Consider the following 13,765-nt stretch of genomic DNA (forward strand, 5'->3'; position numbering starts at 1 on the left):
TCCATGTCTTGATCTACTGAGTTAAAAGTTTTAATTTATGGACTCATCTCAGCAGCATCTCGCCCCAAATCAAGCTCCACCTTCATTGTGAATGTCTACCGAGAAAGTCCAAATCAGCTTTCCAAGAATATTGCTTGTATAACTTAAGCATCGGGGAATCAATCAGCTTGGAGATTTTCTTTCCATTGCAGCAAAAACTGAAGAAAATCATTTGTGTTACATCATAGCAGAAGATTGACCTTTTGGTTACCCATACGCATTATTTTACATCCAACTGGGCCATAAAAAGCCATAAAGCATCACAATGTTTTCAACCTCAGGGAGATTAAATTGTGTGTTAATGAAACACAGGAGATGAATCATCTCCCCTGAGCAAAATGTGCTTAAGTTGCAACCTTAGATTTTGCACCTGAAGGAAATGAAGACATTTTTGCGCGTATGCATCCACCTGCAGCAGGTTGTCTGCCGGTTTACAGAAGATCTCAGACTTCATTTATATGTAGCTGAAAACAAAGCAGAAAGTAATCTTAAGTCACGAATGTGACTAAATGTGTGGTTGATCAAGAGAAATACAAGCAATGGTTAATATAAAACAAATAAAATACCACAGATATTATATATTTAACCACCAGAAAGAATTTAATGTGGCATTTTAGGCATTTTTTAAAATCAGCGGTGATAGAAATTTCCTCACTTCATAGAAATGTACTTTGAAAAAAGCTGAAGTACGCTAAGCAAGGGTTGTAAATATATTCACAGCTGCAGCAATCAGCACTGAACAAAGAAACATATTTTCAAAAAGATGTATTTAACAGAACAATGACAAATTTGTCATTTAAAAAAAGAAATTATATGTTTTATCCGTCTCAGCAAACATTACTCAGACTTGACTGTAATATAGACTCAATCTGAAAGGAGAGCATGCTGTTAAAGTCAAATTAAATAAATTACAATGAACGGCCCAATGAGGCTCATTGGTCTGATTAAAAGTTGAAAATAATATTTATGCCGGTATTAAACATGCTTTTTATCAAGCTCATATTTTCAGTATTAAAATGTTTTTTTTTCTTATTTTTCTGACTGGTCCTTTTTGTCGTGTTTTTATTAGCGAAAAACTAATTAAAATAAAGAGTTGAACGCATCAATCTGTCTGCAATTAATCTTTGTTGTAATGTGTTTGACTTATTCAGCTGAGTTACTGAGAAAATATTTTAATAATATTCTGATTTATTAAATGATTCTGTACTTTGTAGAGATTTTTGGGATGTGCATTTTAAACATCAACATGATTGAAGTTATGGATTTAAAGTGAGAATTTAATAGTTTTGTGAATTATTAAAGAAATGGATGATTTTGACTCGAGGCGCTTTCTTTTTACCACGACTGTACTTGATCCGGCCTCTAGATGGCGATAAATGTGTAAGAAAAAAGGAAACGAGTTGACCAAAACATGAAGATAGCATACGTGATGTGCTTTACATAAATATGGATTAATTAACCAATAATTAGCCCTAATAAACACTGGTTCAGTTTTATTACAAAGAAGTGTTTCTATTGGATCTTTTAGAGAAAGTTGTTCTAATTACACAAGTGATTAAACTAAGGAATAAATGTTCTTAAACCAATTCTAAGAAAACTGGAGCAGCAAAAATAAATTTAAGTGGAGATTACAGCTAAAACACTTAGATGTCACAAGTTTAAGGTTTGTGTTTGTTCCAGGTTTTCATTTCTTTATTTGAAGTGATCGATGGTGCAAACAAGAGACAGATTGGACTGATATTAAAGTATCTTCATGACTGAGTTTTGTTCTAAATCTTCTGTACACAAATAAAATAAACCTCAGGAAATAAGATAACAGACTAGGATGTATCTGCAGTGTTGTAAGATACTCAGTTTGACTCCCCAGTTTTCATCCACACAGACTGAAATACTCTACAGAGACAGTTAGACTCCTGTAAGAACCCAACATTTTATGAATATAATTGCAGTAATTAGAAGAACGGATCCTGTCAGGCCATCTACCCGCTGTTTGTCTTGGCAGTGCAGCAGATCCCATCTCCTCGTCCCGAGCTGAAGACCGGAGACACACACACCCGGCTGTTCGGAGCGAGGTGGGCGAGCCGGACTGAAGGAGGCGAAGGGGGAAGATAAGCGGTGGAGAGGGAGCGTTCTGACTGGGAGTTTTGGGAACCCTTCTTCTCCCAGCTGACCCAGTAACCTTTCAGTCCCTCTGTGTTGGTCTGCCAGGATGCTTGGACCTCGTTCCCTTCCTGCCGATCTGTCGGGGTCAGCTGGAGGTCGGTCAGGGCGGGCCGAGCTTCTGCAGGAAAATCAAACACGCCCCAGTTTCTATACTGCAGGGAGAACAGTTTCAACAAGCAAATAAAACACTTTAAAACCGACAAAAATCCACAATTAACTGTGAGTCACTCTGTTATTATCTCTGGGTTGGATTCGGATATCGCTTTGTATCCCGCGCAAGAACATATAAATCGTCTACAAATCATCCAAAATTCAGCAGCTTGTCTTTTAACAGGTCTGTTTTAGGATTTATTTTAAGATTTTATTGCTTACTTTTATTATTTAAAAGGTTTAACTCCATCATATCTCTGCGCTCTTAACATCCACACTCTAGTGAGAGCACTTCTGTCAACCAACCATTTTCTCATAGGGTGCATTCACACCAGCAGTCTTTAGTCCACTTTAATCAAACTCTAGTTTGATTGTATGGAAAGTCCAGTTCATTTGGGAAGATGTGAATGTGCAATCAAACTCTGGTCCGCCTAAAAACCCAGGTCTCAATTCAACTAAAATTAACTCTGGCTTTGAATGCACACTACAGTGCAAGGCATGCTGGGTAAATGCAACCACAACAAACGCAACGGGACAATGAAAGGGCTTGTGGATTTTACCAAAGACAAAAGAGAAACCCTCCATCACTCCATTTCCGTTTTCATTTTGTGAAGAAGGACGTTTCGCTCATATCTTTTTTGGAGGTTTTTGTGTTGTTTCATTTATTGGTTCTTGGTGCAGCGCCACCACAGGCGAGAAGGGGAACAGTTTTCTCAATTTGTTTGATTTGACAGAGTGCAGTGTGAAAGTGAACCACACCAGCTGAAAATGTAACAAATGTTGCAACTGAGCTGAACCAGACTCCCAGGTGCGAAAATACCCTTAGATATTCTTACATTTAAGAATATCTTAGTTATATTAATATATTAGTGTTCTTCATGTCCGTTCTGCTTTTATATCAAGACCCAATTTTATTGGTTGAAACAACATTTGTCGTTTGCTATATAAATAAATTGACACTGACATTGAAGGAGGAGCTGATCCTGATGCACCAACCTTCCTGAGTGCAGGCTCTCACAGACATGGCTCTCTCCTTTCCGTCCAGGTGCAGAGCGCTCATTGTGATCAGGTACTGAGTGCCTGGCTCCAGGTTGCTCAGAAGCACAGAGCTTTTCTGGTTGCTCACGTCCACAGTGTGAACACGACCGCTGGGAATCGCTCCGTACTCCAGAGTGTATCGCTGTACCCGAGCCGGCTGCCGCGGGCCCCAGCTGACACGGACCTGACGGGGACCAGGGTCTGACAAGGTCACCTCTGCTGGACTTAAAACATCTAAATGAAATGAAAAAAAAAAAAAAAAAAAAAAAAAAAAAAAAGACATGCTGATTTTAAACCTACCTCTTGATTCACACTTAAGATGTTTGCTGTAATTTCAGTTAATTTAATAAATGCAAATTAGGTCAAAAGTTCTTGATTAGGCTAAATCTGTCTTAATTAGAGTCAAAGTCAATTATTTAATTTGAGTGACCCAGAGAGAGTTTCATCTAGATGCTAAAGTTAAAGTGTAAATTGGGATACATGTATTGCGAAAACCATTTTTAAAGAGAGCGACGCAGAAATAGTTACGTTTAAGACTTTACTGATGACCCCTTGTCTCAAACGCTACCAGTATTAGTGAGACATTTTCAAAAATATATAGAAGTGTATTGTTTTATTTTAATATTCTGCTTCATTTATGAACCCCAGCATCTCTATGCAAATGACTGCGATGTATGGATGGAATGGTAATAGCCAAGAAAATAATTAAAATTGTAGAAATCGGATAAAGTGATTTTGTATAAAATGTGGTTAGCTGAACTCAATGAGATCCTCCATGTGGAGAAATTTCAGAGTGATAACTAATGCTTCGTTAATAAATTCTGCAGTCTCTTGCAGCAGTTTTTGAGCCATTTCATTCAGTATAAGATTGATCCAAATGCACAGTCTGTCTCGTAATGTGTCACTCATCCTTTATAGGCATTATGAAGCCTATGGTGATTTTACATGATTGTTTGTTGCGTCGCTGTTTTGTTTGGTTTTGTTTATGTCTGCTTTGTGTTGTTTTATTGATATCAATATATTTGTTGCTTTTCTTTGTCCAGTAATCTGCTACATACACATATTCTTACTACTCCATAATTCATGTATGTTTCACATCGCAAAAACTTTATATATATTTTAAAAACACATCACTCTTCTGTCTTTTCTGTGGTTAGTAAAGGAGAAGAAAGTAAATAATAAAAAGTGGGCATGTGATTTTTACCAGGAAGTGTGGTGAACTTCACAGTCAGTGTGCGGTGCAGCCGCTGGTTGGACTCGGGCAGGAGGGAGGCTGTGTACGTCGTGTCGGGCTGCAGCTGGGTCAGCTCTGCCTGGCTGGCGCTGCTGGGGAGAAACGTAGTTTTCTCATAGCGGGGATCATCCACAGCTTTATAGCTCAGCTCATAGTAACCGCCGTCAGCAGCCAGAACAGGATGCCACTCCAGCACTGCACTATGGGAAGTCAAGCGAACCACCCTCAGTCGCTCTGTGCGAATGATTTCTACAAATAAACAAAAAAAAAGATGTGAAGACAATAGAATGTACTTTATAATCATATGTATCATTTATTAGCCTGATGTTTGCCTTTCTGAACAATTTTGCTTGATTATAATCTCTCTTCACAGCTCAGTCTGGGATTTCTCCCATTGAGTTGAATTTCTCAATCAGCGAACAGAAGAAGAAGTTTTGAACGATGATGTTTATTTTCTGCATTGTTTTATACTGTAATTGGAGCCTGCCTGTGATTTAGTAATGGCAGAGGAAGAAGTGAACTGAGCCATCCAATCAACATTAACAGCATTAAACTGGTGCACATACATCACAGGGAAACATTAATGATTGGGTAAAATCAATGGGTAAAATCAACAATCAAGTCCAGGACTCTGAGAGCCCAGACCGTCTGGACAAATAGGGGCTGTTTTTTTTTTTTTTTTTTTTTTTTTTTTAAATAACCAGGCTAATTATTTATAGCTAATTACACATTTAAAAACACATTCACACATACTAATGATGGCCTCCCTCAGGTCTTCTGTGATGATGTCGATGCTTTCCGTGTCCACAGAATACAGGTGTGACTCCAGCGGAGGCGTCACCACGCGCTGCAACACCTGGTGGTTGCCATGAATCGAATAAACAATTAACACATAAACTCCGCGAGCCTTCAGCTCGGACATCGCCTCCTCTACGTCTCCAGGCTGGACTCCGTCCGTCATCCACAGCACCACCTTGGGCACGTCCCCGTCCGCCTCCAACAGCAGCCGCTGCGCCAGCTCTACGGCGGCCTTCGTGTTGGTGTCTCCCTGCTGCTGGTGGACGCTCAGCAGGGCTCTCAGCAGACTTTCCTGGTTGCTGTGGGCATCCAGGCTAAACTCCAGGTGAGGAGTGGTACCCACCAGCAGCAGAGCCACCCTGACGTGGCCCCGGCCCAGGGTAAACGGGTGGAGGAGGTTGGCGAGGAAGGTCAAAAAGCCAGAGAACTCTGAAGTGGTCACGCTTCCAGAGGAGTCCAGTAGCAGGAGAATGTCCCCTTCACAGCAGTTCAACTCTGAAGAGAACAGAAAATAAGATAATTTATGTACTAACATGTCAGACTTAAAGCTATCTACTATGCTTCATTGAACAGGTTAGAATAGGTCTATGGGCTAAAATATGTTAATTAAATTTTTTACACAAGATCATTCTTAGGTAATGATGTTTTAGTCTGGCCAATTCCTCCTATTTTGAACTGTTTCAGGGCCTCTTGTCACTTTAAATCCTAATAGACTTCTGCTGGCTACACCGAGTGAAAATGGCTGCCGGCAGATGCACAATTATACAACCGCAAATCTTTGAAAAGCAGAACAAAGCTCCTGAACAACCAACAAGAATGCAGCAAAGGTTTCTGGATGGTAAATCAACAACAAAACACTTGTCTTTTCCAGCAGTCACTGAACAGAGCATTTAGCGGTCAAACCAACTGGTCGAACATTCTGGAGTTCCCCTTGGGTTGCTAGGTAACGGGCTGGCTTGGCTGGGGTTGCTATGTAACGGTGCAGCGCCCGTAGAATGTGACTAAAGTTTTGAAACGGTTCATTTTTCCAGACTCCAACAAACTTGTTGCCCAAAAAGCAACTGGGTGTTTTTATTAAGCGCTTGGTTTGTTTTCAGAAGTAGCTGAGACCAAAATGGAAGTATAAAAATGTGTGAAATGTCATTTTTGATTAATGGTTTGTTTTTTAAAAGAAACTTACAAAATTAATATTCACATATTTAATATTTTAGTAACTTTTCACCCCCCCAAAAAACATTATTGACAGGATGAAAATATATTTTTCTAACATGAATGAAACTTCCTGCAAGCCAAGTCAGAAGATGACTGAATCAAGATTAGGATCATTTATCCAATAGTTATTTTAGTTTAAATCAAAATAGGACAGACATACTATTAGCTTTCAATGTGTCTAAAAGTATACAAAATATCGGCTTTGAAGAAGCAACAACAACACACTGAAATATAAAAGCTGGATGAAGATACATTCACTTCCTGTTGACACTACATGGAAATTATTTTTTAAAAAGTGACGACTAATGAGGTGTCATTCCTCCTCATCATACCACACACTAGCAGCAGTAATAACATATAATATAGTACTACAATTATACATATAAGAACTGAACAGATTTAACATCAGAATAATGGCTGACCTTATTACTTTCAGAGGTGCAGTTACGGTCCCTAAGGAGGGATTCATATAACAATGAGATGCATCAACAGGAATATGAGCCACGGTTATCAACACATCAGAAAATACTGGTGTTAATTTGAATTTAATGTTGCTACAAGCAAAATTTTGCTCTCCTGTAATGAGGAAGCCAGGGATTTGATTAGAAAAGTGAATTTATCACATAAAAGTGGAGGGAAACTGGTTAAATATCAAGGGGGAGGAATGCCTGGCAGGGACTTTAATGCAGCAAATAACAGTTTTGTGAGATTTTAATACAGATCCAGATTTCTCTGTCTTCATTTAAAAAGTCACAGCTTTGTATTTTCTTAGTAAAAGTCATATTTTGTTGAATTTAGTACATTTTATCAAATCAATTCAGACTCATACAGTTGAAACTAGATGTTTACATACACTGTTTTCAAATCTACAGCTGTATAAATGAGTTTGTGCATAGATCTGCTATGCCTTACACCATAGGTGTCAAACTCCGGCCTGCGGGCCAAATTTGGCCCGCAGTGTAATTATATTTGGCCCTCAATTTCAAATTAATATTAGAGCCGGCCCGCCGGTATTATACAGTGGCAACGCTGTGACGCCGCATTCACCGCTTATACTACAAATCCCATAATGCTCTGCTGTTTTTTCGGGCTGGCAATCAGGACAGAGGCAGACAGCCTTCTCCTCTATGTCAGTAGCACTTATGGCAGTGGACATGGATGTATTAGGAAGGTGGTGATCCGTCTTCTTGCGCACTCCTTCAGTTGAAAGCCCCGACGCTCCCCGCATCCCTGCGCCTCTCCCCCAAACCACACTGCGCCCTCAAACTACAGCTGTCACCGTAGTACCCTACCAAAAAATTGTGAAAAGAAAGGCAGAAAATATAACTTTCTGGACAGGTGGGAGACAGAATATCTGTTTACAAATGTAAAAGACAGACCTGTTTGTCTTGTTTGTGGAGCCAACGTGTCAGTAACAAAGGAGGACAATATTAGACGACACTATGAAACGAAACACCAGGACAAATATAAGGACTTGGACACGGCTCAAAGGAGCCAGAAAGTAAAGGAGATGAAAAGAGGTTTGGTTTCACATCAGAAAAGGTTCACAAAAGCCACAACACAAAGTGAAGCTGCTGTAAAGGCAAGTTATATCGTGGCAGAAGAAATCACCAAATCAGCCCGACCCTTTAATGAGGGAGAGTTTGTAAAAAAGTGCATGATGAAGGTTTGTGACCAAGTGTGCCCAGAGAAAAAGCAAGCTTTTGCAAACGTAAGCCTGAGCAGAAACACAATAGCTGAGAGCACATGTGAGCTTGCCACCAATCTACATGTCCAGTTGATGGGGAAGGGAAAAGATTTTGTTTCTGTCAGTCTTCATCCGCGGTGTGGACTCAAATCTGTGTGTTACAGAGGAGCTTCTGGGATTTAAATCCATGCATGGCACAACCACAGGGAAATGTGTTACTGAAATAAACCTGCCGTGGGGTAAACTTGAGGGATTAAACACTGATGGTGCGCCAGCGATGAGTGGTAAAAAGAATGGCCCTGTGGGCAGGATTCGTGAAAAGATGCGAGAAGAGAACTGTGCAGGTGAACTATCTGTTTATCACTGCATCTTACATCAGGAATCCCTGTGTGGTAAAGCGCTAAAGATGGAGGATGTTATTATGACCACAGTAACACAGGTTGTTAACTTCATAAGAGCCAAAGGGCTCACTCACCGCCTGTTTAAGTCTTTTCTGGAAGAGTGTGGTTATGAATGCATAGATGTGCCGTGTCACACAGAGGTGAGATGGCTAAGCCGTGGAAAAGGGCTCAACAGATTTTTTGAACTGCGTGAAGAAATGTCAGTTTCTGGAAAGCAAAGGGAAGGACACAGCAGAGCTCTGGGAGCAAAAGTTTCTGTGTGACATCTCAAGCCACCTCGATACTCTGAACCTGCAGCTGCATCGGCGGGGACGCATCATCACAGATATGCATGCGTCAGTGAGACCTTTTAACACTAAGATCTGCCTGGGAGAATCAGATGCTACAAGCAAACTTTGGCCATTTCCCTTGCTGCCAAACCATAAAAACGCAGATCTCTACCGCCGTGTGCGCACAGTTTGCTGAAAAACTCAGTGTGCTCGGCGCTGAGTTCAGCCGGCGATTTGGAGACTTTGATGCCCAAAAACTTAGATTTGAACTGCTCAGTAATCCCTTCCCAGTTGATGTGGAAAAAGCACCAACCAACCTCCAAATGGAGCTGATTGAACTCCAGTGTGATGAAACACTGAAGTCAAAGTTTGATGCTGTTGGCGCCGCACAGTTTCCACAGTTCATTCCTGACACAGTTCATCCGCACCGAAGTTGCTCAATTGCTCTCCATGTTTGATAACACTTACCTTTGTGAGCAACTTTTCTCCTCAATGAAAATGACAAAAACGTCTCACAGGAGACGTTTGACTGACGAACACCTTTGTTCGATAAAGAAGGTTTCCTCTGATCCAACCCTGAGCCCCGACATTGATGAACTGGCATCCAAGAAAAGATGACAGGTACCCGGCTATGCTGCATCAGAATAAATCAGTGTGTCGCAATAAATACGTTCTCTATGCACCTTTTCTTGTTACTCCAAGGCCTGAATGGTTTATTCATAGTTTATTTAATGATTTATTCATAGTTATGTTATTGTATTTTCAAATGTATTAGCCTGTGTACGAAGCTAATTTTGACATTTTCCTCAGAAAGGAGGCATTCAGTTTTTATTTAAATTTCATTTAATATGCCATTGATATGTTTTATTATTATTTTTAGCAACTCAATTTTGCACGCCTGCACTTTCAAATTATATAAGCCTTGCTTGTTCAATATTTATTGTTAAATAATAACTTGTTTGGGTCCATATTAAAAGATTAATTTGTTCAACCTTGGCCCGCGGCTTTGTTCAATTTAAAATTTTGGCCCACTGTGTATTTGAGTTTGACACCCCTGAAGTTTAAACAGATGGCTAGTTTTAACTCCATAAACTGTCAGTTCAACATCCATCTGAATAAACTGCCTTTTGAAACATCAGGAGAGAAATTAAAACAGGCTTAGTGAAGGGAAACCTAATGAGGTACACACACATCGCATGCATGCATGCATGCTGTTTGTTGGTTAAAATGCACGCAGAGGAATTTTCTGCTCTCTACATTCCTCTGCAGAAATGTCCAGGTGAATGAGTTCATGTTTGAGCGACGTGAGGATATCATCTGCCAGAGAACCGGCCTCATCTGATGCCAGGGCCATCTGCCACAGAGGACAGCAGCAAAGATGAATGAAAAATATGTTAATGATCCTGTGAAGTTCACAGAGCATCCGTTCAAAATGCGCTGAAATCAAACACACAGATGCTAAACCATCCTGTCCATCTTAGATTAACTTCACCTCCAACTTCTCACCTTACAGAAGGTAAGAAAGGATAAATTAAGAATATCTATCAATTTCATGTGGAAGAAATGTAAGGTTCTGAGACAAACTACTTTCAAGCTGAAACTCTCCAAGCCCATCTCAGTTTTATATGTGAATTAAATATAGTTTCTCTAAGAGTAAACGTGCCTCCCTCCGCTCCTATTAACGTTCATATCTAGCAGATTATCATTAGAATATACGTTTTTCTGCAGACTTGCAGCCTTGTTGCTTGGACAGAAATAACCAGACTGTGATGAAATGATCCTGGCCTGGTCAAAAACAAAAACACAGCAGTCACCTACTTGTAGGCCAACATGTAGATATAAAAACACAACCTAAAGGTCAAGGGAGAAAGCAGTGGTCCAGTTGTTTCATTCTAAAAATTCAAAATGTTTTAAAGTTTAATAATGCAAATACTTTTAACTATAACCAAACCACAGCTAGAGAAACACTTTGACTCTCATATCTTCAGTCGGAACATATTTTATTAAGTATTATTTTTACAGCTGAAGAAAACTCTAGTAATTTATTTCCTATATGGAAGTAACTTTCAGTCCAGTTCATGCAAGCAGATGAGTTGGTCCACTGCTCTGCTTTCAATCACAGTTTATGGTTTAAAGGGGCAGTGATGTGTTTTCCAGGAACACGCAATCAAGGAACTTTGTTTCCTTCAGCTGTTATAAAAATGTTATGTATATCAAATATGACTTAATGCCTTGAAATTGGGTCTCTGTCTCTTTAAAAACACCTGCTCTTTATTTTATTTTTATTTTTTTTACCAGTGTTGCACTGAGAAGTAGCTCTTGCTCAGCAGATGTGCTAATTGAAGAAGTGAAGGGAAGCTCAGAAGCTTGGAAACTAAGGAGGAGCTTTGTCTCCAGGTCCAATCAGACGTTTTGCCAGGAGAATGGTTGTCATGCAGATTAAAGGATTTCTCAATCATGCATAAATCATAATAACCCTCCAGGTATGTTTTTTTTTATGAGGGAATAACATTATAACATGACGTAAAGCTCAAAAAAGTCAACTTATCACGATACCGCCTCTTTAAATAACATCTGTACATCTGCCTTGGTCTGTCTGAGCTTAAATTAATACATATTTATACCACAACATCCTAATATTTAAAAGAGACATAATCAACAACAGATATGAAAAAAACAGCAAAGATTTGTAGGTCTAGAATGTGACTGTAAAGAGCACTTTAGCTTAGAGTACTTTAAATATGTTCTCCATCTGAGGTACCCTGTGGTGACTTCTAGTATTTATAATTATTAGAGATAATTCCACTGATTAGATCACAAAGTGCTCTCCTTAATTAAAGGCCCGTTTAGCACTTATAAAGTGAAGCACAACATTAAAGCTCTGAGTGAGCACAGTCCAAGTAAAAACTTGCCCAAATCAGACTGTGATGAAATGGTCTATTGTTTTGAAAAGTTTGGCAATTTTTAACCCCCATTGCATGCAAAGCTCAGTGGAGGCTTGTTTTCAGCCTTTAAATATTTCACTTGCTCAGAGAACACTGAGCTCTTCTCTTCCACGTTTTTAAACTTTAGCTTGTTTAGCTAAGCTGAGAAACATTTTATATTGTCTTCTAATTCAGTTTATCGGTATAGTAAACTTTTAATATTTAGGATTTATAGAAAACTTTTAAACTTTCTTCACATTTTGTCACATGCCAGCCACAAACTCCTTTATGTTATACACCAAAATCAACCAACACATAATTGTGAAATGAGATAAAGTCATATTACTTATTTTTATGCAAATAGAAATCTGAAAAGTGTGGTGTTAAAACATTGTGGAAACATCTTTCACTGCAACTAAAACTGTATTTTTTTTCTACATTTTGTTCATTCTTTTTTTGCAAAGTCCAGTCAAATTCAATCAATTATAAAATTCCTGAAAATAACGTGTTCAAGTCTTTATTTCTGTTATTTTTTACATACAACCAATGAAAGCAGGGCATTTAAGCTTAGCATGTTGCATGAGACCAATAAGAATAATGGGTTTAATTAAATATATGAATAATACCTGCTTAAATTATGCTTGTTATTTCCAAAATGCACCTTTAATCTCACAAACAAACCTCATTGGAACCGATTTACTGAATGTGATTATGAAAATGGATGGAGAGCGTCTCTAAGCATAAATTTCAAGCCACAGATTCTCTTATGGAAGTAGGTTTGGGCTTTGAGTAGGCCATTCTAACACATCTGCTCTGCTCTGAACTATTCCCCTGTATCTCTCTCTGCCTGTTCAGTTTCCTTCAGGCTGGAGGGATGAGATCGCTTCTCTCCGTTTCAGCTAAGGCTGCGCTGAAAATTACCCCGTTTTTTTAAAAAAAAAATCTGCACAGTAACAGATAAGAGAGCGCCTTTTCCTTTTCCACCTGGATATTTATGCAGTGTGCTCTCTGCAGGCCATCCGGCCGCATCATCACAGGTTTGCCTTCCATCTCAGTTTTTTTTTTTTTATCTCCAGTTTCAGACACTCACCTGTGTCCGGTGAAGCAGCCGTCTGCCTGACGTTCCGCTGCAGCATCGCGAAGATGAAAACACAGCGAAGCAAAAAGCTTTTCATTTTTTTTTTCTCGGCGAAAATTACTAAAAGCAGTCGGGACTTTGATTAGGACCTGGGAAAACAGGTGAGACAGTAAAGGATGTGAATCTCGCTTCCCATCGCTCACAGACGGATCTGTATTTAATTATCATGCAGCTTTGTCACCTGACCTTCTTCTACTCGTTTTTGCATCGCAGACACTTTAGTGTTTCATCTCTTTCACTCTTAATGACTGAAGCTCACCTCACTCCTCCCCCATTTGCAGGTCCCGGAAACAAAGCGGGATTATTCTCCGCCTCCGTCGCGCTCCGGTTTGCTTTAATCCAAAGGTCATGGCGCTCATTTCTGAGCAAAGGGTTGAAGGGTAACGATTAATAGTCTGAGGGCATAATTTCCACAGGAATCTGAGATACAGTCCAACATTTTCTCTTAAAAAAAATAAAAAATCCTTGATATTTTTTTGGCCACAAACTTGAACCTCAATAGTAAAAAAGGTGTGAAAGGAAAATGACAAACAATGCTGTCTGTCTTTTCCACATACCAGACAAATGACTTAAATCAAAGGAAAGTTTTCTCAGAACTGCTGAGGACAGCTTATCTCCGCCTCAGACGAAATCAATTATTAACTTATAGTTTGCGTTTCTGTGCCTGAAAATATTGTCAGCAATCAACAACGAATGTAAAATGGATTTAAAT

At 39.3% G+C, this 13,765-nt stretch overlaps 1 protein-coding gene across 2 annotated transcripts; it reads right to left on the reverse strand.

The window, feature by feature from the left end:
- Window positions 1-543: 543 nt before the first annotated feature.
- On the reverse strand, window positions 544-13,363 carry LOC122834604 (von Willebrand factor A domain-containing protein 1-like). 2 transcript variants are annotated; one of them, XM_044123175.1, is made up of 6 exons: window positions 13,240-13,319; window positions 13,006-13,142; window positions 5,378-5,917; window positions 4,595-4,873; window positions 3,349-3,624; window positions 545-2,320 (listed from the first exon to the last, which is right to left on the reverse strand). In XM_044123175.1, exons 2-6 carry the CDS (start codon window positions 13,088-13,090, stop codon window positions 2,019-2,021), a joined length of 1,482 nt encoding a protein of 493 aa, XP_043979110.1. In that variant the 5' UTR covers window positions 13,091-13,142; window positions 13,240-13,319; the 3' UTR covers window positions 545-2,018. The 2 variants fall into 2 exon arrangements, with proteins under 2 accessions (XP_043979111.1, XP_043979110.1); XM_044123176.1 differs by having other exon boundaries at window positions 544-2,320; window positions 13,006-13,363.
- Window positions 13,364-13,765: the final 402 nt, after the last annotated feature.

Source organism: Gambusia affinis, linkage group LG07, assembly GCF_019740435.1.
Source record: "Gambusia affinis linkage group LG07, SWU_Gaff_1.0, whole genome shotgun sequence".
Lineage (NCBI taxonomy): Eukaryota > Metazoa > Chordata > Actinopteri > Cyprinodontiformes > Poeciliidae > Gambusia > Gambusia affinis.